The following is a 24,397-nucleotide window of genomic DNA, read 5'->3' on the forward strand; positions in this document are numbered from 1 at the left end:
GACCAAGCCTAAATGCCAATAAGGGAGAGATTTGGGGTGAATCTCTGTAACTATAACAAGTGACTGTGTATTTGTATACTTGTGTATGTTGTGTGTAAAGGAAGGGCCTGATTACAATATGTTTCATAGGAAGTTAATAAGAGTACTAAGTCACATAGCTCAGGTAGGGTTGAATGAGTTGTTAAGGTGCTGTGGAGAACCTTTAACATCTGTTTCTTTTAATTAACGTAATTAATCCTTGGTGCCCAGTCTGTGTGTAAACTCATTGCCTGTCTCCATATAGAGAAGATTTTTCTGGGTGATGGATCCGTGGTAACTGCAAGATATAAAAAAAGAGTCTTATTAACATCCAGTGGCTTCTATCTGCTTGTCATAAATGACCTGAGTTTTATATAGTATTTTTGAGTCTGCCAGTTGTGGTCCTACTGACTTCTTTCATAAAACTTTCTGCTGAAGTCTGCATATACTTTTGTTAAACCGTTCTTTACAGGTAGTGTCCAGAGATACATGGCAATGAGAAGGTTGTAATTTGTTTTTGTTTAACATGGGGTTTTACTATTCCAGTCAAAAGAAGCCAATTCTCTGATCAAGAATATGGATGAGAGTCTATCTCTAATGGAGACTAAAATAAATAAAACTGCAACCAAAATCCAGCTTGACTTTAAGGAAACGTGTGTAGGGGATGATGCCAACGAAAATAAAAGGCTTGAAAAGGAACTTGAATGCTACTTGTTAAAATGCCAGCAAGAGTTCTTTACAGAACACTTAAAGGTACCAAATGAAATTGGTGGGACTTTTGGTGTTTGGATGTTGTGTGGTTTGATACAGGTAAAAGGTTGACCCCTGTACCATGTGACAGGCAATAGTTGTACTGGGGGCAGAAATGATATACGTGGAATGTTGAAAGATGTGTCACTTAAGTAATTTCAGCATTGGGTCTATTATTTTCCCAGAATTCTCATCATAATGTCTAGATGGCATGAATTCCAATGTGACATCGTTAATACACTCAATACAGGACCCCTCCATGCACCACCAGTTTTAACATGTTTATCATGTTTAAATCATGTTTGTCCCCCAATAGCCTAAACTGTCTGCATGTGGCATTGTGAAACAGCCTCCTTACATGCTTTTGAGATGAAATGTCCAATATGTTTTTTTTTTCTGGAAACCCCCTTATGTCACATCTTCATGGGGCGACTATAACCCCAGTAGGTGGCCAAGTGAGAAACGATAATTATATTTCCAGCAGTCTATTCTCAGAAATCTTTCAATACATTTTCTATTGTTGATTCCCCCACAGAGCCTCCATAGATTTCAAAATCACAAGAGGATGGAGAATATTAGAGAGAAGTTTCTGAAAGTAATATTCACAAAGGTCAGTAGATCCCACCTGCTAATATTTTAGGTTCAAAGGCCAGTGCTTGCCATTCATCTTTCCCCTTCTATGGCATTTACTAAAGCCCATGCACACTCCCTGCACACACTTCATTGGTGAATATTACATTTCTCATTACGGCTAAGCAAAGGTTGGCGTTAACATCCGCTCTAGACTTTTGCTAAAACATCCCTTTGTAGACATTACCCTGGTCCAAATCTTATTCATACCCCTGAGTTTCTGACTGCCTGTTCCTTCTTCCCTTTCTCTTTCTGCCCTGACTTGGCTTTACTCCTTTCCTAATCCCTTTACCTACAGTACTCAACTTTCCCATAGTATTTACTTCCTTCACTGTATCTCTCATTGTACATAATTCATTTTCCCAAATAAATGATGTGCCTTATTTATAATTCACGTTGAATTATTTGTAAATTCGGATTTCCTTTTTTTCGCCATGAATCGTATTTTTTTTCTCTAATTAATCATGTATTTTTTTAATTCTCAAAAAATGTATTACACTTTATCAAAGGTCGAATTTTAGAGTAATTAGAACTCACAACTCAAATGGTTTCTAATTTAAGAAAAAACTAGAATGGAAAAAACTAAAAAAATCCGTAAGTTTGGGGTTAACAACCTGAAAACTGGAACTGAGTTTTCAGCAAAAAAACCCTTGAGTCACTCGAATAGCTTGAGTTTTCCCCTCCAAAATACTCAAGCACCATGAAGGATGTAAACATCTTCCAATGGTTCAAGGGACCTCTGCCAATGACACCTACATGACCTCGACAGGATTTAGATGGTGTATTTTTGGATTTGAGTTATTTCCACAGTTGAGGTGTAATAAACTCAAAGAATTAGAGTCTTTTTTTTAACCCAAAAATTTTATTTTTGACCAAAAAAATAACCCTGAAAACTAAATTTTTTTGTGGAAAACACAACAATCCTTAATAAATCTGCCCCTTAATAAGTGTAAGAACCACAAAAAATAAATCTAATACAAAACTTCTCCAAGTAAAAGCAGTCAAGGTCTCATAGAAGTCAATGGGAGTTGTGCTGATCCTATTGGACCTTTTTTAAAACATTCAGCAGATTCTTAGGGATGTATTTACTAACAATCGAATTGCGATGTTTTTCAACGAATCACAAAACAATGTGTGATTCTCCTATATGTCTAAAAAGCTCTATAAATTTGAGATTTATTAAGTGAAAAAATCACAAAAGCTTTTAATGCCAAACTTCATCAAGTAAAAGTTATCGAGTTATTGTAGAAATCAAGGAGGAGGTGGACCGTTTTCAAACTACCGTATATACTCGAGTATAAGCCGACCCGAGTATAAGCCGAGGTACCTAATTTTACCTACGAAAACTAGGAAAACTTATTGACTCGAGTTTAAGCCTAGACACAACTACAGCCCTGTCTCCCAGCAGCGCACATTCTGCCAAATCGACCCCCCCAGCGATCAACCGGACTTCTTTGCAAAGTTGATGGTGACAAAAGAATTACTGTGTGCATTGTCCCACTGTCCCAATACCATGTGCAGAGGGCGCTGTGTGATATTGCCATCACTGTTAATCTTTCGTATAACCAACAGAGGGCGCTGTGTGATATTGCAGTCACTGTTATTCTTTCATATAACCAACAGAGGGCGCTGTGTGATATTGCAGTCACTGTTAATCTTTCATATAACCAACAGAGGGCGCTGTGTGATATTGCCATCACTGTTATTCTTTCATATAACCAACAGATGGCGCTGTGTGATATTGCAGTCACTGTTATTCTTTCATATAACCAACAGATGGCGCTGTGTGATATTGCAGTCACTGTTATTCTTTCATATAACCAACAGAGGGCGCACTGTTATTCTTTCATATAACCAACAGATGGCGCTGTGTGATATTGCAGTCACTGTTATTCTTTCATATAACCAACAGAGGGCGCTGTGTGATATTGCAGTCACTGTTATTCTTTCATATAACCAACAGAGGGCGCTGTGTGATATTGCAGTCACTGTTATTCTTTCATATAACCAACAGAGGGCGCACTGTTATTCTTTCATATAACCAACAGATGGCGCTGTGTGATATTGCAGTCACTGTTATTCTTTCATATAACCAACAGAGGGCGCACTGTTATTCTTTCATATAACCAACAGAGGGCGCTGTGTGATATTGCAGTCACTGTTATTCTTTCATATAACCAACAGAGGGTGCACTGTTATTCTTTCATATAACCAACAGAGGGCATTGTGGGATATTGCAGTCTCTCCCCAAGTGAACTGTTGGTATAGGAATGATTAAAAGTGACTGCAATCTCAGCTACTGCCTACTGACTTGAGTATAAGCCAAGGTAGACTTTTTCAGCACATTTTGGATGCTGAAAAACTTGGCTTATACTCAAGTATAAACGGTTATCAAAAATGTTGTGGTTTTCAGATTTTTTTGCTAAAAATTGTACAAAAAACTTGTTTCAACTTAAGAGTTACAAACTCTAGTTTGTACTTTTTTTAATCCGACCTTTTTGATAAATCCTGGTGCTAGCATTTGTTTAGTTGTGGTTTCAAAAACCTCTAAAATCACTAAAATCCGACTTTTAATAAATAAATTTTTTTGGATTATTTTTGCTATTTGCTAGAAAATGTCCAAAAAGACTCAATTATTTAGAGATTTTAGAAATATTTGGTTTTTTTTTGATTCTTCAGCTTTTTTTTTCATGCTTTTTGTATTTGGATATTTTAATATCTTTTATGGTATGCGGAGTTTTAGATAAATAGAGTTTAAACATGGTTTCAAAAAGATTGAATACTACTAAAAAAATGTATTGGTTTAAGAATGTCTGCGCATGCTTAATAAATGTCAGAATATGACATCTAGAACGGCTGACACATTGAATTATTAGGAAAAGTTGATCAATTGTGTTTTGCCATTCCAGTCAGAAGAAAGATATCATCTGATTAAAGTCCAGAATTTGAGACCAGCTCGAATGGAGTCCAACATCAGTGATACGGCAACCAATTTTTTGAGTGAATTTAAAGAATCCTTTAAAGGGGACGATACCCAAGAAAACGAAATACTTGAAAATGAACTGGAATCTTTTATGTTTGAACAACAAAAAGAGTTGTGTAAAATGTACTCCAAGGTATAAAGTTAAAATTGAAGAGTTGTTGGGGCAATGGAAGATTGGGCTTGCTCTTTTTAAGGCCCAAGAATTTCCAGTTCTGCCCCCACAGTTGACATGCGATGGTTGTGGCTATAACCCCTGTGGCCTTGCTCCTAAAGAGGGGTTTAGTTGGAAGATCGAGGGCTGAGAGGTCAGGGGTAGTTGTGTACATGTAACAAACTCTATAAATGGCAGCACAGTGGAGTAGAATGCAGGGCAGATAGACATATATAGTAGATAGTGATGGGCGAATTTGCGCCGTTTCGCTTCGCCGAATTTCGCGCGAAATTTGCGAAACGGCGAAAAATTCGCGAAACGACGCCGGCGCCCGTTTTTGACGCCGGCGCCTGTTTTTGAATTTTTTCTGCGAATTTACGCAGGCGTTTCGTGAATTTATTCGCTGGACGCGAATCGCGCAAATTCGCCGCGAATTCGCGCCTGGCGAATAAATTCGCCCATCACTAATAGTAGATCATAATAATATACTGTATATATAATATTTTTTTCTCTCTGCTCAGAATTTCTATGCATTTCAAAATAAAAAGCTAAAGGTGAATATTAAACGGACTTTTCACCGAAAAATAAAACATAAAAAGGTGAGTAGATACCTCCTGTATGTTTAGAAACCCTCAATATCCCGATCCTTCTTACCCACTCCTTGTATGTGATCCTCTATGTGGCTGACTGTACGTTATCAAATAATAGCTTCTCTGTAAACACATTGTTTTGTCACCTTTCGAAGTGGAATTAGAAGCCAATAAAACTCCTATTTACAATTATTATATATTAGTGATGCCCTTGGTTGTAGTTGTTATGCAGTTGTGCAGGAGTTGCTGTTATTAAAGGGATACTGTCATGGGAAAACATGTTTTTTTTTTCAAAAATAGAATGGAATTCTGTACTTGAATCCATTTTTCAAAAGAGCAAATAGATGTTTTATATTTCATTTCAAAATCTGGCATATAGCTAGATATATTGTCAGTTTCCCAGATGCCTCCAGTCATGTTATTTGATAAACTTCAGAAAACAGCTCCATAGTGCAGCACTGGCTCTTTCTGAAAGCACATGACCAGACAAAATGACCTGAGATGCACCTACACACCAATTGTATTGCTAAAAAAAATACACATGTTGGATTAGGAATAAATTTTATATCGTAGAGTGAATTATTTGCAGTGTAAACAGTGTAATTTATGAATAAAAACGACACCATAGAAATCTTAACAATCCCTTTAAGTACAGTGTTTGTTTACCTATTTTTAGTTTGGTTTTGTTTGTTTTTATAATAGGTATCAGAACCAATTTCTCTCATCGGGAACAATACGCACCCCATTATAATAGAGAATGACTTGAACAATAAAGTTGATGAATTACTTTTTGTTTACAAAGAATCCCTTGAAGGTATTGATGACCAGCAGAAGCGACAGCGTGTCCATACAATGAAAGAATCTTTTATGCAAGAGAAGAAACGGTTCTGTGAGGAGTATAGAAAGGTACTGTATAGAGCCAAATGCTAAGTACACAAATGTAAACACCTTTAATAAACCCACTCGCACCTTCAAAGAAATGTACAGTTTGGTGGTAAATTCAGAAAGGTCCTCTGGTCAAGTTATACAGGGAAATACAAATGATTCTAGAACTTACCAGCTAGTCAGCTAGATGTAAACTAATATAATATAAATATATATCATGATTAGCTTAGGGGGTCGAGTGATTGATAGTTTTTCTTACCCTCTAGCTACAGAATGAGGAACTATATTATCTTACATTTATTTTTTCCTTAGAAATTTCATGTTTATGAAAATCAGAAAATTATGGAAAAAACAAAGATTGCTTTCCAGAAATTACTAGAGAAAATGGTAAGTGTGCACATAAATATTTTCCATTTCTGAACAATCTTTCTGCAGTAATTCTCTCCTCTGCTGCATAAGCAAAATAACTTCTGGAAGCAGAACTGGAACTATAAGTAGACAGTAGTAACAGTGGATAATAGTCTCTGGGAAGGGAGTGTGACTGTGGGATAGCAGGTATAGTAGGGAGAGATGTGTCTATAGTAACAGTGGGATAATAGTCTCTGGGAAGGGAGTGTGACTGTGGGATAGCAGGTATAGTAGGGAGAGATGGTGTCTATAGTAACAGTGGATAATAGTCTCTGGGAAGGGAGTGTGACTGTGGGATAGCAGGTATAGTAGGGAGAGATGGTGCCTATAGTAACAGTGGGATAATAGTCTCTGGAAGGGAGTGTGACTGTGGGGATAGCAGGTATAGTAGGGAGAGATGGTGTCTATAGTAACAGTGGTATAATAGTCTCTGGGAAGGGAGTGTGACTGTGGGATAGCAGGTATAGTAGGGAGAGATGGTGCCTATAGTAACAGTGGGATAATAGTCTCTGGGAAGGGAGTGTGACTGTGGGATAGCAGGTATAGTAGGGAGAGATGGTGTGCCTATAGTAACAGTGGGATAATAGTCTCTGGGAAGGGAGTGTGACTGTGGGATAGCAGGTATAGTAGGGAGAGATGGTGTCTATAGTAACAGTGGATAATAGTCTCTGGGAAGGGAGTGTGACTGTGGGATAGCAGGTATAGTAGGGAGAGATGGTGCCTATAGTAACAGTGGATAATAGTCTCTGGGGAAAGGGAGTGTGACTGTGGGATAGCAGGTATAGTAGGGAGAGATGTGTCTATAGTAACAGTGGGATAATAGTCTCTGGAAGGGAGTGTGACTGTGGGATAGCAGGTATAGTAGGGAGAGATGGTGTCTATAGTAACAGTGGATAATAGTCTCTGGGAAGGGAGTGTGACTGTGGGATAGCAGGTATAGTAGGGAGAGATGGTGCCTATAGTAACAGTGGGATAATAGTCTCTGGGAAGGGAGTGTGACTGTGGGATAGCAGGTATAGTAGGGAGAGATGGTGTCTATAGTAACAGTGGTATAATAGTCTCTGGGAAGGGAGTGTGACTGTGGATAGCAGGTATAGTAGGGGAGAGATGGTGCCTATAGTAACAGTGGGATAATAGTCTCTGGGAAGGGAGTGTGACTGTGGGATAGCAGGTATAGTAGGGAGAGATGGTGCCTATAGTAACAGTGGGATAATAGTCTCTGGGAAGGGAGTGTGACTGTGGGATAGCAGGTATAGTAGGGAGAGATGGTGTCTATAGTAACAGTGGATAATAGTCTCTGGGAAGGGAGTGTGACTGTGGGATAGCAGGTATAGTAGGGAGGATGGTGCCTATAGTAACAGTGGATAATAGTCTCTGGGAAGGGAGTGTGACTGTGGGATAGCAGGTATAGTAGGGAGAGATGGTGTCGATAGTAACAGTGGATAATAGTCTCTGGGAAGGGAGTGTGACTGTAGGATAGCAGGTATAGTAGGAGAGATGGTGCCTATAGTAACAGTGGATAATAGTCTCTGGGAAGGGAGTGTGACTGTGGGATAGCAGGTATAGTAGGGAGAGATGGTGCCTATAGTAACAGTGGATAATAGTCTCTGGGAAGGGAGTGTGACTGTGGGATAGCAGGTATAGTAGGGAGAGATGGTGCCTATAGTAACAGTGGATAATAGTCTCTGGGAAGGGAGTGTGACTGTGGATAGCAGGTATAGTAGGAGAGATCGTCTCTATAGTAACAGTGGATAATAGTCTCTGGGAAGGGAGTGTGACTGTGGGATAGCAGGTATAGTAGGGAGAGATCGTCTCTATAGTAACAGTGGATAATAGTCTCTGGGAAGGGAGTGTGACTGTGGATAGCAGGTATAGTAGGGAGAGATGGTGCCTATAGTAACAGTGGATAATAGTCTCTGGGAAGGGAGTGTGACTGTGGGATAGCAGGTATAGTAGGGAGAGATGGTGTCTATAGTAACAGTGGATAATAGTCTCTGGGAAGGGAGTGTGACTGTGGGATAGCAGGTATAGTAGGGAGAGATGGTGCCTATAGTAACAGTGGATAATAGTCTCTGGGAAGGGAGTGTGACTGTGGGATAGCAGGTATAGTAGGGAGAGATCGTCTCTATAGTAACAGTGGATAATAGTCTCTGGGAAGGGAGTGTGACTGTGGGATAGCAGGTATAGTAGGGAGAGATCGTCTCTATAGTAACAGTGGATAATAGTCTCTGGGAAGGAGTGTGACTGTGGGATAGCAGGTATAGTAGGGAGAGATGGTGTCTATAGTAACAGTGGATAATAGTCTCTGGGAAGGGAGTGTGACTGTGGGATAGCAGGTATAGTAGGGAGAGATGGTGCCTATAGTAACAGTGGATAATAGTCTCTGGGAAGGGAGTGTGACTGTGGGATAGCAGGTATAGTAGGGAGAGATCGTCTCTATAGTAACAGTGGATAATAGTCTCTGGGAAGGGAGTGTGACTGTGGATAGCAGGTATAGTAGGGAGAGATCGTCTCTATAGTAACAGTGGATAATAGTCTCTGGGAAGGGAGTGTGACTGTGGGATAGCAGGTATAGTAGGGAGAGATGGTGTCTATAGTAACAGTGGATAATAGTCTCTGGGAAGGGAGTGTGACTGTGGGATAGCAGGTATAGGTAGGGAGAGATGGTGCCTATAGTAACAGTGGATAATAGTCTCTGGGAAGGGAGTGTGACTGTGGATAGCAGGTATAGTAGGGAGAGATGGTGTCTATAGTAACAGTGGATAATAGTCTCTGGGAAGGGAGTGTGACTGTGGGATAGCAGGTATAGTAGGGAGAGATGGTGCCTATAGTAACAGTGGATAATAGTCTCTGGGAAGGGAGTGTGACTGTGGGATAGCAGGTATAGTAGGGAGAGATGGTGTCTATAGTAACAGTGGATAATAGTCTCTGGGAAGGGAGTGTGACTGTGGGATAGCAGGTATAGTAGGGAGAGATGGTGCCTATAGTAACAGTGGATAATAGTCTCTGGGAAGGGAGTGTGACTGTGGGATAGCAGGTATAGTAGGGAGAGATGGTGTCTATAGTAACAGTGGATAATAGTCTCTGGGAAGGGAGTGTGACTGTGGGATAGCAGGTATAGTAGGGAGAGATGGTGCCTATAGTAACAGTGGATAATAGTCTCTGGGAAGGGAGTGTGACTGTGGGATAGCAGGTATAAGTAGGGAGAGATCGTCTCTATAGTAACAGTGGATAATAGTCTCTGGGAAGGGAGTGTGACTGTGGGATAGCAGGTATAGTAGGGAGAGATGGTATCTATAGTAACAGTGGATAATAGTCTCTGGGAAGGGAGTGTGACTGTGGGATAGCAGGTATAGTAGGGAGAGATGGTGTCTATAGTAACAGTGGATAATAGTCTCTGGGAAGGGAGTGTGACTGTGGGATAGCAGGTATAGTAGGGAGAGATGGTGCCTATAGTAACAGTGGATAATAATCTCTGGGAAGGGAGTGTGACTGTGGGATAGCAGGTATAGTAGGGAGAGATGGTGCCTATAGTAACAGTGGATAATAGTCTCTGGGAAGGGAGTGTGACTGTGGGATAGCAGGTATAGTAGGGAGAGATGGTGCATAAATTTGCAAATGGAATGTACAAAGACACTGGAGTGCTGGAGCTTTAGTATCAGGACAATGAGGGGTTAGTGATAAACTTTATAATTCTTTGGTGCATGACAAGGTCATTTGTGGGCTGTTATCACAAATCAGTTAGTTTTATTATATTGAATTAACGTATACAAATTAAGTCTAGTCTGTGGGTATTCTAGTCTTCATTTTATGTATCTTTCTTTTTTTTTTTGTTTTTACAGGAATCAGAAACAGTTTCTCTCATCAGGAAGAATGAGCACCCTGATATAATAGAGAAGCGGATGAGAAATAAAGTTTATGAATTACTGGCTATTTATAGACAATCCCTTGAAGGCATTGATGAACAACAGAAGCAATGTCGGGTCTATGAAATACAAACTGGCTTTCGGCAAGAGAAGGACGTGTTCTGTAACAAGTATAGAAAGGTACAGCAGAGAGATAAAAACAATGAATTGGGTCTATTTAGCATCTGAGTTATTTAAGGTTACATACGTTTAACATGAATTTCTGTCAACTGCTACTTTTAGCCAATTGCTGATCTCCACTTCATTGCCCTAAAGTATTAGCATTAAAGGAAAACTATACCCCCCCCCAGAATGAATATTTTACCAACATATAGTTTATATCATATTAACTGAGATATTAAAAGAATCTTTTAATATAGATGGTGATGTTTTTGTTTGGGTAGGCTACGTCAGAGAAACAGCCGATTCAGACCTATATTATATTATAATACACAAAAGCCATGAATATCCTGAAAATTATATCCTTATAAACGGTGAGTTCTGATGTCATCAGTTATAAACGGTGAGTTCTGATGTCATTTCTGTCACATGACTCACTGGAACTTGTGTATTATAATAAATAAAGGATATATGAGGATACCTGTCTGAGCACACAGGGTGGATTTATGTCTAAAAATGCTCTACAGCCTGAAATCTGTCACTTACATGGTCTGACTTAAAGGAACAGTAACACAAAAAACTGAAAGTGTATCATAGTAATTGAAATATAATGATATTTTGATCTGCACTGGTAAAAGTGCAGGTCAAACTTGGAAAAGGATAAAAAGGAACAGGGTACACAGCAGATAACAGATAAGCTCTATAGGATACAATGGGATTCTTCAGAACTTATCTGTTATCTACTGTGTATCGTGTGTTTGAATGGCTGCCCCCATGGCTACACAGCAGCTTGTTTATATAAACTATAGTAGTACTTATCTGTTATCTACTGTGTATCCTGTGCTTGAATGGCTGCCCCCATGGCTACACAGCAGCTTGTTTATATAAACTATAGTAGTACTTATCTGTTATCTACTGTGTATCCTGTGCTTGAATGGCTGCTCCCATGGCTACACAGCAGCTTGTTATATATAAACTATAGTAGTACTTATCTGTTATCTACTGTGTATCCTGTGCTTGAATGGCTGCCCCCATGGCTACACAGCAGCTTGTTTATATAAACTATAGTAGTACTTATCTGTTATCTACTGTGTATCCTGTGCTTGAATGGCTGCCCCCATGGCTACACAGCAGCTTGTTTATATAAACTATAGTAGTACTTATCTGTTATCTACTGTGTATACTGTGCTTGAATGGCTGCCCCATGGCTACACAGCAGCTTGTTTATATAAACTATAGTAGTACTTATCTGTTGTCTACTGTGTATCCTGTGCTTGAATGGCTGCCCCCATGGCTACACAGCAGCTTGTTTATATAAACTATAGTAGTACTTATCTGTTATCTACGGTGTATACTGTGCTTGAATGGCTGCCCCCATGTCTACACAGCAGCTTGTTAATATAAACTATAGTAGTACTTATCTGTTATCTACTGTGTATCCTGTGCTTGAATGGCTGCCCCCATGGCTACACAGCAGCTTGTTTATATAAACTATAGTAGTACTTATCTGTTATCTACTGTGTATCCTGTGCTTGAATGGCTGCCCCCATGGCTACACAGCAGCTTGTTTATATAAACTATAGTAGTACTTATCTGTTATCTACTGTGTATACTGTGCTTGAATGGCTGCCCCCATGTCTACACAGCAGCTTGTTAATATAAACTATAGTAGTACTTATCTGTTATCTACTGTGTATCCTGTGCTTGAATGGCTGCCCCCATGGCTACACAGCAGCTTGTTTATATAAACTATAGTAGTACTTATCTGTTATCTACTGTGTATACTGTGCTTGAATGGCTGCCCCCATGGCTACACAGCAGCTTGTTTATATAAACTATAGTAGTACTTATCTGTTATCTACTGTGTATACTGTGCTTGAATGGCTGTCCCCATGGCTACACAGCAGCTTGTTTATATAAACTATAGTAGTACTTATCTGTTATCTACTGTGTATACTGTGCTTGAATGGCTGCCCCCATGGCTACACAGCAGCTTGTTTATATAAACTATAGTAGTACTTATCTGTTATCTACTGTGTATACTGTGCTTGAATGGCTGCCCCCATGGCTACACAGCAGCTTGTTAATATAAACTATAGTAGAGTTTCTGAAGCAAACACACCACTTTTACCAGTGCAGCATAACACTACATTTTATTGTCATTCCTTAAAAACAATGTATTTTTGGTAGTACGGCCCCTTTAAGAGCAACTAAACCCATGGGATATGCTAACTGTGTCATTTATGGGAGATCTATAGAAAGTATAATGGAGAGATATTTTGCCCCCCTTGCAAAAGAACAGTCGCTGCCTTTTTACTGCAGTTGCAAAGTGATAATTTCAAAAGTGTGTGTTTCTCTGTGAGTTTCAACGTAATACTTTGGTATCTGGTCACAATAGTGCTATAATGACTGCACCACACATGCACACTATATTTAGTTTTAGCCAACACCTACCGGAATATTTCTATGGAACTGCCACTGACCATTGATGGTATTTATGTTTTGTGCCAATAACCCCTTGCAATAACTCCTTCCAAAACCCCCTATCCAGGATGATTTCAGATTTCTGAAATCTTCAGAGGGGCCCAGCTCACTCCGATCCCCATCCTCCTGCCCACTTCCTGCCTCCGCCACTTCCCACCCGGACCCCGCCCACTCTCTGTCCAGACTCCGCCCACTCACTCTCCAGACTCCGCCCACTCACTGTCCGCCTTGTGCGGACGCTCTCTGCTTCCCCTGCCGCAGGTAAGAGAGGGGGTTCTTGTTGGTTATAAAGGAAGCAGACCCAGCAGTCTGGGTCCCCCTTTTCAGCTTCCTCTATAGTTACACTAGTGCAAACAGGTGTGGGGAGGCTTAGCCTTTCCAAGCCTTAATGGAAATTTACCTATGATTGCCCTTTACATCTTTTCCCTTGCAAAAAATCTTCAGAGAGGCCCAGTTCACTCCGATCCCCATCCTCCTGCCCACTTCCCACCCAGACCCCACCCACTCACTGCCCAGACTCCGCCCACTATCCACCCTGTGTGGATGCACTCTGCTTCTCCGCTGCAGGTAAGAGAGGGGGTTCCTGTTGGTCATAGAGGAAGCAGAGACCTGTCTAGTCTGCTTCCTCTATACTTACGCCGCTGCAAACAGGCCTCTCCAAGCCTTAATGAAAATCGGCCTTTGTTTGCCCTTTATATCTTTTCCCTTGAGCCGCCATTTTGCAATGGTCTGTGCTCTGCCTCCAAGATCACCGGACAGGATATGATGCAGCTCTAACTGTAACAGGAAGAAGAGTAGAAGACAGAACTTTGTCCAGTAATTAGCTCATGTGACCTAACATGTTTGTGTGCCCTTGGCTGGTTTGTGTGTCTATGTTTTTGCAGGTACCACTGTACCCATTAAATCAAAATAAGAATAATAAAATGTGATCATTCTATGGGGCTGTGAGGGCAATTCTTTTTATATTACTCTAATGCTAGAAAATAAGGAAACATTTTATGTTACAGGCTTGGTTTAAAAATGATTTGTAATTATTATCTTACGTTCTCCTCAGAAATTCTATGCTTTTAAAAATCAGGAAACAATGGAAAAAACTATGCAAACGTTCCGGACTTTTCTGTACGAAATGGTAAGTGTGCGAATCAATATACAATTTCTCCTTCTGAGCAAACTGTGTAGTTATTCTCTTCTCTGCTCCACTTCAGCGCTTCACTTTCTTGCACTTGATTCTGCTTTACTGCTACCTTGATTTTTGCTTTAGAACATACTAAAGCACATTTATGTTTTAGTGTGGAGTGGAACTTACAAGCCAAGGTCCTTCTCATATTCACTTACAATATGGCCAACAGTGTGATAGTACATATACTAGGGTGAAATAATGCAATGTGGAAAGCAGGTATAGTAGGTAGAGATGGTGCCTATAGTAACAGTGGATAATAGTCTCTGGGAAGGGAGTGTGACTGTGGGATAGCAGGTATAGTAGGGAGAGATGGTGTCTATAGTAACAGTGGATAATAGTCTCTGGGAAGGGAGAGTGACTGTGGGATAGCAGGTATAGTAGGGAGAGATGGTGTCTATAGTAACAGTGGATAATAGTCTCTGGAAGGGAGTGTGAGTGTGGGATAGCAGGTATAGTAGGGAGAGATGGTGTCCTATTAACAGTGGGATAATAGTCTCTGGGAAGGGAGTGTGACTGTGGGATAGCAGGTATAGTAGGGGAGAGATGGTGTCTATAGTAACAGTGGATAATAGTCTCTGGGAAGGGAGTGTGACTGTGGGATAGCATATAGTACTATTACAGGATAATAGTCCTGAAGGAGTGTGCTGTGGATAGCAGGTATAGTAGGGAGATGTGTCTTAGACAGTGAGATAATATCTCTGGGAAGGTTATGGGATAGCGTATAGTGGGAGAGATGGTGCCTATAGTACAGGATAATAGTCTGAAGGGAGTGTGACTGTGGATAGCAGGTATAGAGGAGAGATGAGCCTATATAAATGGATATAGTTCTGAAGGGATGTGCTGTGGGATGCAGGTAAGTAGAGAGAGTGTCTTAGTAACAGTGGAAATATTCTGAGGTGTGACTGTGGGATAGCAGTATAGCAGGAGAGAGGTCATAGTACAGTGATAATAGTCTCTGGAGGTGTGACTGTGGGTAGAGTAGTAGGGAGATGGTTACATAGTACATAGTTACATAGTACATAGTTAATGGGTAAAAAGAAAGTCCATCATCACCTCCAATGAAACGCTCATCACACACCTCCTACTTAATAAATTCTATAACATACTATATAATAAGTTAGTATAAATAGCTTAATATTGCCCAAATATCCAGCATTCTAGGTGTTAGTAACAGTGGAAATAATCTCTGAAGGGAGTGTGACTGGGGAAGCAGATGTAGGAGAGATGTGCTATAGTAACAGTGATATATCCGAGGGAGTGTGATGGGAAGCAGTAGTGGAGAGATGGTACCTATAGAATGAAGCTCTGGGAAGGGTGACTGTGGGATGCAGGTATAGTAGGAGAGTTGTCTATAGTACAGTGGATAATATCTCTGGAGAGTGACTGTGGTAGCAGGTATAGTGAGAGATGGGCTATAGACAGTGGGAAATAGTCTCTGGGAGGAGTGTGACTGTGGATAAAGGAAGAAGGAGTGTGACTGTGGATAGCAGGTATAGTAGGGAGAGATGGTGCCTATAGTAACAGTGGATAATAGTCTCTGGGAAGGAGAGTGACTGTGGGATAGCAGGTATAGTAGGGAGAGATGGTGTCTATAGTAACAGTGAGATAATAGTCTCTGGGAAGAGTGTGAGTGTGGATAGCAGGTATAGTAGGGAGAGATGGTGTCTATATTAACAGTGGATAATAGTCTCTGGGAAGGAGTGTGACTGTGGATAGCAGGTATAGTAGGAGAGATGGTGCCTATAGTAACAGTGGATAATAGTCTCTGGGAAGGAGTGTGACTGTGGGATAGCAGGTATAGTAGGGAGAGATGGTGTCTATAGTAACAGTGAGATAATAGTCTCTGGAGGAGTGTGAGTGTGGATAGCAGGTATAGTAGGAGAGATGGTGTCTTATTAACAGTGGATAATAGTCTCTGGGAAGGAGTGTGACTGTGGATAGCAGGTATAGTAGGGAGAGATGGTGTCTATAGTAACAGTGAGATAATAGTCTCTGGAAGGAGTGTGAGTGCGGATAGCAGTATAGTAGGGAGAGATGGTGCTATAGTAAAGTGGATAATAGTCTCTGGAAGGAGTGTGACTTGGGATAGCAGGTATAGTAGGGAGAGATGATGCCTATAGTAACAGTGGATAATAGTCTCTGGGAAGGGAGTGTGACTGTGGGAAGCAGGTATAGTAGGGAGAGATGGTTCTATAGTAACAGTGGATAATAGTCTCTGGAGGGAGTGTGACTGTGGATAGCAGGTATAGCAGGGAGAGATGGTGCCTATAGTAACAGTGGGATAATAGTCTCTGGGAAGGGAGTGTGACTGTGGGATAGCAGGTATAGTAGGGAGAGATGGTTACATAGTTACATAGTTACATAGTTACATAGTTAAATTGGGTTGAAAAAAGACAAAGTCCATCAAGTTCAACCCCTCCAAATGAAAACCCAGCATCCATACACACACCCCTCCCTACTTTTAATTAAAATTCTATATACCCATACCTATATTAACTATAGAGTTTAGTATCACAATAGCCTTTAATATTATGTCTGTCCAAAAAATCATCCAAGCCATTCTTAAAGGTGTCTATAGTAACAGTGGATAATAATCTCTGGGAAGGGAGTGTGACTGTGGGATAGCAGGTATAGTAGGGAGAGATGGTGTCTATAGTAACAGTGGATAATAGTCTCTGGGAAGGGAGTGTGACTGTGGGATAGCAGGTATAGTAGGGAGAGATGGTACCTATAGTAACAGTGGATAATAGTCTCTGGGAAGGGAGTGTGACTGTGGGATAGCAGGTATAGTAGGGAGAGATGGTGTCTATAGTAACAGTGGATAATAGTCTCTGGGAAGGGAGTGTGACTGTGGGATAGCAGGTATAGTAGGGAGAGATGGTGCCTATAGTAACAGTGGGATAATAGTCTCTGGGAAGGGAGTGTGACTGTGGGATAGCAGGTATAGTAGGGAGAGATGGTGTCTATAGTAACAGTGGATAATAGTCTCTGGGAAGGGAGTGTGACTGTGGGATAGCAGGTATAGTAGGGAGAGATGGTGTCTATAGTAACAGTGGATAATAGTCTCTGGGAAGGGAGTGTGACTGTGGGATAGCAGGTATAGTAGGGAGAGATGGTACCTATAGTAACAGTGGATAATAGTCTCTGGGAAGGGAGTGTGACTGTGGGATAGCAGGTATAGTAGGGAGAGATGGTGTCTATAGTAACAGTGGATAATAGTCTCTGGGAAGGGAGTGTGACTGTGGGATAGCAGATATAGTAGGGAGAGATGGTGTCTATAGTAACAGTGGATAATAGTCTCTGGGAAGGGAGTGTGACTGTGGGATAGCAGGTATAGTAGGGAGAGATGGTGTCTATAGTAACAGTGGATAATAGTCTCTGGGAAGGGAGTGTGACTGTGGGATAGCAGGTAAAGTAGGGAGAGATGGTGCCTATAGTAACAGTGGATAATAGTCTCTGGGAAGGGAGTGTGACTGTGGGATAGCAGGTATAGTAGGGAGAGATGGTGCCTATAGTAACAGTGGGATAATAGTCTCTGGGAAGGGAGTGTGACTGTGGGATAGCAGGTATAGTAGGGAGAGATGGTGTCTATAGTAACAGTGGATAATAGTCTCTGGGAAGGGAGTGTGACTGTGGGATAGCAGGTATAGTAGGGAGAGATGGTGTCTATAGTAACAGTGGATAATAGTCTCTGGGAAGGGAGTGTGACTGTGGGATAGCAGGTATAGTAGGGAGAGATGGTGTCTATAGTAACAGTGGGATAATAGTCTCTAGGAAGGGAGTGTGACTGTGGGATAGCAGGTATAGTAGGTAGAGATGGTGCCTATAGTAACAGTGGATAATAGTCTCTAGAAAGGGAGTGTGCTTTTAAATTGTGTAACATCTTTAAAATGATATTGCTCTGTTATGGTATACAGTATCACTTTGTTTTAGAAGTAAACTACACAGGGGATTTTGTAGGATGTTGTTGGATCAACAGCAGGTGTCCTACAATTTGAATGTAGTCACATGGAACAAAATATAACAGAACTGATACAAAATTCTGATGTGCAAAGTGCATGAAAGTTTTGCAGAATGACACTTGGGAAAGGGAAAGCTCTATGCTGCACTCCTCTCTAACACCTCATATTTCTTACTGAATAAGCAATTTGCATAGGTTTAAAGAAGTAATGGCACAGTATTTCTTCTCTTGATCTATAGATGCTGCACAATTTTATCTTTCACTAGTAGTGGTGATGGTGGTGGTTGGATGGTGCTGGAGAATTACCATAGTTAACCCAGAGTCACATGTTTTCCTTCCTAGGAAGAAGAAACATCAACTTTGTTGGCAAACCTGATGGTGACACCATTTAAAATGAAGGATAAGATCAGTGATGCTGTTGACAACTACAACATAGAATTTACAAACTCACTTGAGGGCACTGATAACCAAGAGAAGGAGATACTTGCAGATAGAATGGATTTATATTTCACCCAGGAGCAGGAGGCATTTTGCAAAGAGTATTTTAACAACTATCATTCCAAATTTTGGTGGATTTTGTCAAATGGAGAAGTGAATTCAGAAGCAGTTGTGTGTGGAATCCTGTGTGGTTTCCTGGTGTTTGTAGCTATAGTAGTTGCAATATTAGCTGTAATGTTGCGTTAGTGGGAGGTGCCACTGGGGGTGCTGTGGGGTAGATGGTGCCTTTGTTTTTGGGGGAGAACTGTTCTTGATAAGGTGTGTATCTGCAAACAGCAGTCAGAAGGTGAAACCAGTAACACCAAGGGAACTATTTACAAATATTCAGATTTACATTTTATTCACTAATCATATTTTTCTCAAAAAAAATAGTTTTTTTAAAAAATTTCTCTAAAACTTTAAAAGATCGAGATTTATTCAATTGAAAAAACCACAAAAAACTGCAATACATACTCTGCGAAGTAAAAACAGTCAAGGTCCCATAGAAGTCAATGGGAGCTGAGTTGATTCTACTGGACCTTTACAATTCAGACATTTAGGGGCACATTTACTAAGCTTGAGTGAAGGAATAGAATAAAAAATACTTCAAATTACGAAGTATTTTTTTGGCTACTTCGACCATCGAATTGGCTACTTCGACCACCACTTTGACTCGAACGATTCGAACTAAAAATCGTTTGACTATTCGACCATTCGATAGTCGAAGTACTGTCTTCGCCAACTAAAACCTACCGAATTGCATGTTAGCCTATGGGGACCTTCCCCACAAGTTTTCTAAGTTTTTTTTGATCGAAGGAAAATCGTTCGATCGATGAATTAAAATCCTTCGATTCGAAGGATTTAATCGTTCAATCGAACGATCGTAGTATTTCAATCGAAGTCAAAGTATTTGCGGTAAATCCTTCGACTTCGATATTCGAAGTCGAAGGATTTTGCTTCGACCCTTAGTAAATGTGCCCCTTAGAGGTTTTCGGGTATTTTTTCGCTAGTATTTTCAGAGGTTTTAGAGATATTTGTATTGCTTGTCTGATTGTTCAGAGTTTTTTTTTTATTTGTAAATTTTATATTTGGATCTTAACTTGAATAACTTTTATAGCATTTATGGAAATAGAGTTTAATTGTGGTTTCATAAAGCTCGGATACCACTAAAATTGGACCTTTAATAAATGGACCACCCCAGGGCAGATATGTGATCCTTCCAGTGTTGGGTTTGGGGGAAGCTTTTTAACTTGCTTGTTCTCCCTTTGTAACTTAGCAGCTCTCCCTTTGAAACTTAGCAGCTGCTCCCACATAGCAGGTAAATGCACAAGACCTGTCTTCAAGTTGGGGCCCCATGCTTGCCAGTATCCTCCCTTGGGTGGCTCGCTCACCGGGGTGCTCTCAGAGGCAGTCACAATGGAGATTAAAGGCAGCTCTGCAGCAGGATCAATCTCACCAGTGGCACCTTTCTCCTTCTGAGTCTCTAGCATCTTGGCAGGGAACAGGATTGTCTCTTTCTGTATTCCAACAGATTCAACAGATTGGACAGTTTCACACGACTTGGTTCTGGCTGGATCTTTCTCCACACAACCCCTGTTAAACTATGTCAGAAACCCTGTACAAAAGGCTCCAAATTCAGGCACACCCTCTCTCCCAAGGATGAACTGGGGTGCCCAGCCAATTGGATGGCTCTCCAGCCTGTAACTGGGCAGGATGATGTCCCAGACAGAAAAACAGGAGAAGGATTTCTCTGGTCCTCTACACTAATCTTATAGTAGCGATTAGTGATGAGCAAAATTTTTAGCTGTGTTTCGCCTCAAAAATGATGCCCATACACAATGGGTCTACGCCAGTAGACTTTAATGCATTTTGGTTATTTTTGCAGTTTCACAAATTTTTGGAATTCTGAAATGGGTCAGATTCACCCATCACTAGCGGTGGCAGCTCATTTAAATTCTAGATCCTGCCTTTAAGGAGGCGAGGCCAAATTATGTTAAAGGGAATTCAATCTGTCAAGTAAAAAATAAATACTGACCAGTGATTTAATCCTTGTGGGGAACTTCCATATTTAATAAGGTGGAAAGACACTGAAGATACAGAATGCCCCAATGGACATTTTCTTTTGTATATACAACTTCTCTTGTTTACATAACGTAACTTCAGTCATATTTAAAGGGGTTGTTCATCTTTAAATCAACTTTTAGTATGATGTATAGTGATATTCTGAGACAATTTGCAATTGGTTTCCATTTTTTATTATTTGTGGTTGTTTCAATTTCAATTTCAGCAATCTGGTTGCTAATTAGCCTAGCAACCATGCGTTGATTTGATGAGAAGTGTCAGTTCAATTAAGTGTTCTACTGTTTGAAAGAACCACTGGCACCCAAAGTTTATTTGATCAAGAGTGAATACTGTGTGTGCTGATACCAGAGTGGTAATCCCTTCCTCCATACCATAAGAGAGGGCCCCACCTGAGGATAAAGAGTCTAATTATAGTGTGTTGGGAGTTGGACCCCTTGCCTTGGTTCTGGAACCAGTGTATAATAACCCAAGGAAGGTTAAGTCTAAGCCTAATCCACCTGTTACATATATCTCTGTACACTATTGGCCTTATTTAACAAAAATCGAATTAGTGAGGTTTAAAGGAGAAGGAAAGTAATTTTAACTTGGGGTTGCCAAAAGTTAGGCCAAATATTTACTTACCAGACACCCCGGGCTGGTGCTCCTATCAGCAGAAAACTCCACCAACCCAGGGTTCTTCCAGCAAGCACCACTGAGAGATTGTCCTCTTCTCTTCTCTGTTCTTCAAATTTCCCAGGACGGACTCATGAGCAGTAGAAGGAAATAGACGACTTGTTCAGCTTTTCACGCTACTGCACATGTGGAGCCTCAAGAAGAAAGAAGAAGTTGGAAGAGGATCGCTCCATGGTGCCTGCTGGAAGAACCCCCAGACTGGTGCAGTTTTCTGCTGATAGGAACACCAGCCCCGGGTGTGAGCTAAGTCAATACAATCACTTGAGGGTGCTTAACTTTTGGCAATCCCTAGCAAAAAAAAATGCTTTCTTCTTGCCTAAGGAGTTCTCCAAATAAACATCATTCAATAAAAAACATTGTCTCTCCATTGGTTCCATTTGTACCTGGAAATCTACACTAACCCTAGTCTGCGTCCAAATCATACTAATTTTGGTGACCAAACTGAGTTGTTGTATATAATATTTCTATGTTTTATAACATTCTTACAGACCAAAGGCTAAGTATATCATCAATGTTGCTGGTTTTTGAGATCACATAAATTAGCATTATGGAGCCCATTTATTAAACCTCAAATTTTTGTGGTCAAGTTTTTGTCCTGGATATGCTGTAATTGGTACAATGACATGCTATTTTCAAAATTTATAAAACTTAATGGAGAAAAACATAGAAAAACACTGGTCGAGGTGAAAACTCAAATTTTAGAAGGAAAAAAAATGAATTTTTAGAGATATACCCCAAAGCTGCGTAAAAATCTGAATCTGAAAATACTTCATCTGAAACCTGTCGAGGTCAATGACCGATGTCCCAGAAGTTGTTTCTTGACATTTTGATCTGCTCTGGATAATCCGAAAAAGTCAGGGTTTTCGTTTGATAATCCAAAAGAGTCAGGGTTTTTGTACCATAAAATCGGGGTTTTCATTCCATAATCTGAAAAAGTCGCAGGAACAATTTGATGTTGAGTTTGACGTTTTGGAGCGTCAGTCGTATGATACAAATTGACACTTGATTTTTTTTTTCGCTCTAATTCTTCAGCGAAAAATTTATAAATGAGTTCAATTCGTGGAAGGGAGTTTGGATGACTTTGTTTTCATAAAAACTAAAAAAAGATTAATTTGAGTTTTAGTAACTCAAGTAGTAACTTAAGTATGTATACTGGTCAACTGTGTAACTGAATGAATTAACAAGCTCTCTCTTGTCTGTGAAGAATTCATTCTTTTTACTATAATTATCATTAAGACAAACATCAGACTCAATAGCATTAGAATCAATTGACTATAGATAGAGCTTTAAAGGCTATAATTAAATAAGCTTTATCAGAAAGTTCTATATAAATACACCAGTAACCCCTCAAAGTAATTCTGCTCTGAGTCCTCTGTCAAAAGAAACACCACATTTCTTTCCTTCTATTGTGTACTCATGGGCTTCTGTATCAGACTTCCTGTTTTCAGCTTAAACCTCCAGGGCTTGGGCTTGAGCATTTCATTTGATCTAAACTGTGTCTGGTTGAATCCCTTCTAGAATTGAGTGGGACTGTGTTATATAAAGAACTGTGTTAGTTAGACAATCAGTGGGTTATCAATATGTGTTCATAATCCATTTTCTGCAGTGATCTAAGGTTAATATTCTTATAATCCATTTCTGCAGTGATTCTACTGACATGTCTGAAGTCAATACGCTCATTGTCAATTTCTGCAGTTATCTTACTGGCAGGCCTATGGATAATGTGCTCATTAATAATTTTCTGCAGTAATCTTACTTGCACGTCTGGGTAATTATGGCGAAAGGGTGTTGCAAAGAGAATAAAAATATTGGCACCCCTCTAAGCTCAGTTATTTTTTGTAGCCTCACTCTTCACTTCCATCCCTTAGGGGGTGGCAGCGGTTTCAGTGGCAGGTATGCTTATATCTTTGGTGGGCCCCTGGAGTGATGTTCTCTAGTGGGCCCCAACCCCAGTTTGACCATGTATGTATATATAATCTACAGTCTGGTCATTTCCCAATGGGACCAGACTGTAAATTATATCCTTATAAACGGCGCGTTCTTACGCCAGAACGCGCCGTTTATAAACTTAAAGGGACAGCACTCGCAGCTGCTGCCATCGCCTCTACCCGACCTTCCCACCACCATAGCTTTCGGCTCTGCATTTGCTTACCTCCCACAACGCGCTCCACCCTCTCCCTTCGGCTTCTCTTTCCTTCATAGCAGATCTCACTCCAGTAAAAAATCTGCAGCTGCCACACTAGCGTTTCTCTTCTCCATTTTCGCTCCCCCTCGCATCAACTATCTGAAGTCTCGCTCCCCCTCCCTTACCCTTCCAAAGTCTCGCTCCACCTCCCGTCCACTCTCTGAAGACTTGCTCCGCCTCCTTCCCTTGCCTTCACCTGTCTGTGATGCAGTGAAAGAAAATGTCACACAGTGGGGAGCTAGCCTTCAGTGTGGATGGGAGGCGGAGCGAGACTTAGATAATGTAAGGGAGGGTGAGAGAGACTCCAGGTAGTGTATACGAAGGGGAGGAGACTTTGGTAATGCAGAGGGGGGGGGCGCAAAAATGGAGAGGAATCCTGTGAAGAAAAAAAGGAAAGAACTACATCCCAGCTGCAACACACATGTGACATGACCATAGCAAGAAGAAATAAAGGTACCCAGCTAAATATACTAAAGTACGACATAATTTAAAAAGCAAAGAACTCGTCAGAAAGTACAAACTGAACCCAGAAATTGTAGATTATAATGAATAATGTACCCCCCACTGAAAATTTATAAAGATATTAATAGTCACCTCGGAGTTATGTGACCTGTATAAAAGCTTTTATATGGTCACATAACTCCTCGGTAACATAATATCTTTATAAATTACAGTAGGGAGTACATTATCCACTATATTATATCCATTGTGCATACAAAGTCCATTCAGCTCAAAGGGTATGAACATCAGAGCTAGCACTACCTTTTCAGATCACTCAACTTGAATTAAGAATTCAGGTAGAGTTTTAGTTGTGTGAACACAGATGAAATATCCACATCTTTATTTTATAATACAGGTATGGGATCTGTTATCCAGAATGCTGGGGACCTGGGGTTTCCCGGATAATGGATCTTTC

General features: G+C 40.5%; 1 protein-coding gene across 1 annotated transcript in view; it reads left to right on the forward strand.

The window, feature by feature from the left end:
- LOC121398113 overlaps window positions 1-19,161 on the forward strand; it is a 43,298-nt gene extending 24,137 nt beyond the window's left edge. Inside the window, exons 13-21 of the mRNA XM_041576699.1 lie at window positions 565-771; window positions 1,304-1,378; window positions 4,308-4,514; window positions 5,054-5,131; window positions 5,825-6,028; window positions 6,320-6,394; window positions 10,258-10,461; window positions 13,979-14,053; window positions 18,408-19,161. Of these exons, the coding sequence (XP_041432633.1) occupies window positions 565-771; window positions 1,304-1,378; window positions 4,308-4,514; window positions 5,054-5,131; window positions 5,825-6,028; window positions 6,320-6,394; window positions 10,258-10,461; window positions 13,979-14,053; window positions 18,408-18,749 (1,467 nt within the window). The 3' untranslated portion in view covers window positions 18,750-19,161. The remainder of the gene's footprint in view (window positions 1-564; window positions 772-1,303; window positions 1,379-4,307; window positions 4,515-5,053; window positions 5,132-5,824; window positions 6,029-6,319; window positions 6,395-10,257; window positions 10,462-13,978; window positions 14,054-18,407) is intronic.
- Window positions 19,162-24,397: the final 5,236 nt, after the last annotated feature.

The sequence above is a fragment of the Xenopus laevis genome, chromosome 9_10L, assembly GCF_017654675.1.
Source record: "Xenopus laevis strain J_2021 chromosome 9_10L, Xenopus_laevis_v10.1, whole genome shotgun sequence".
Taxonomy (NCBI): Eukaryota; Metazoa; Chordata; class Amphibia; order Anura; family Pipidae; genus Xenopus; species Xenopus laevis.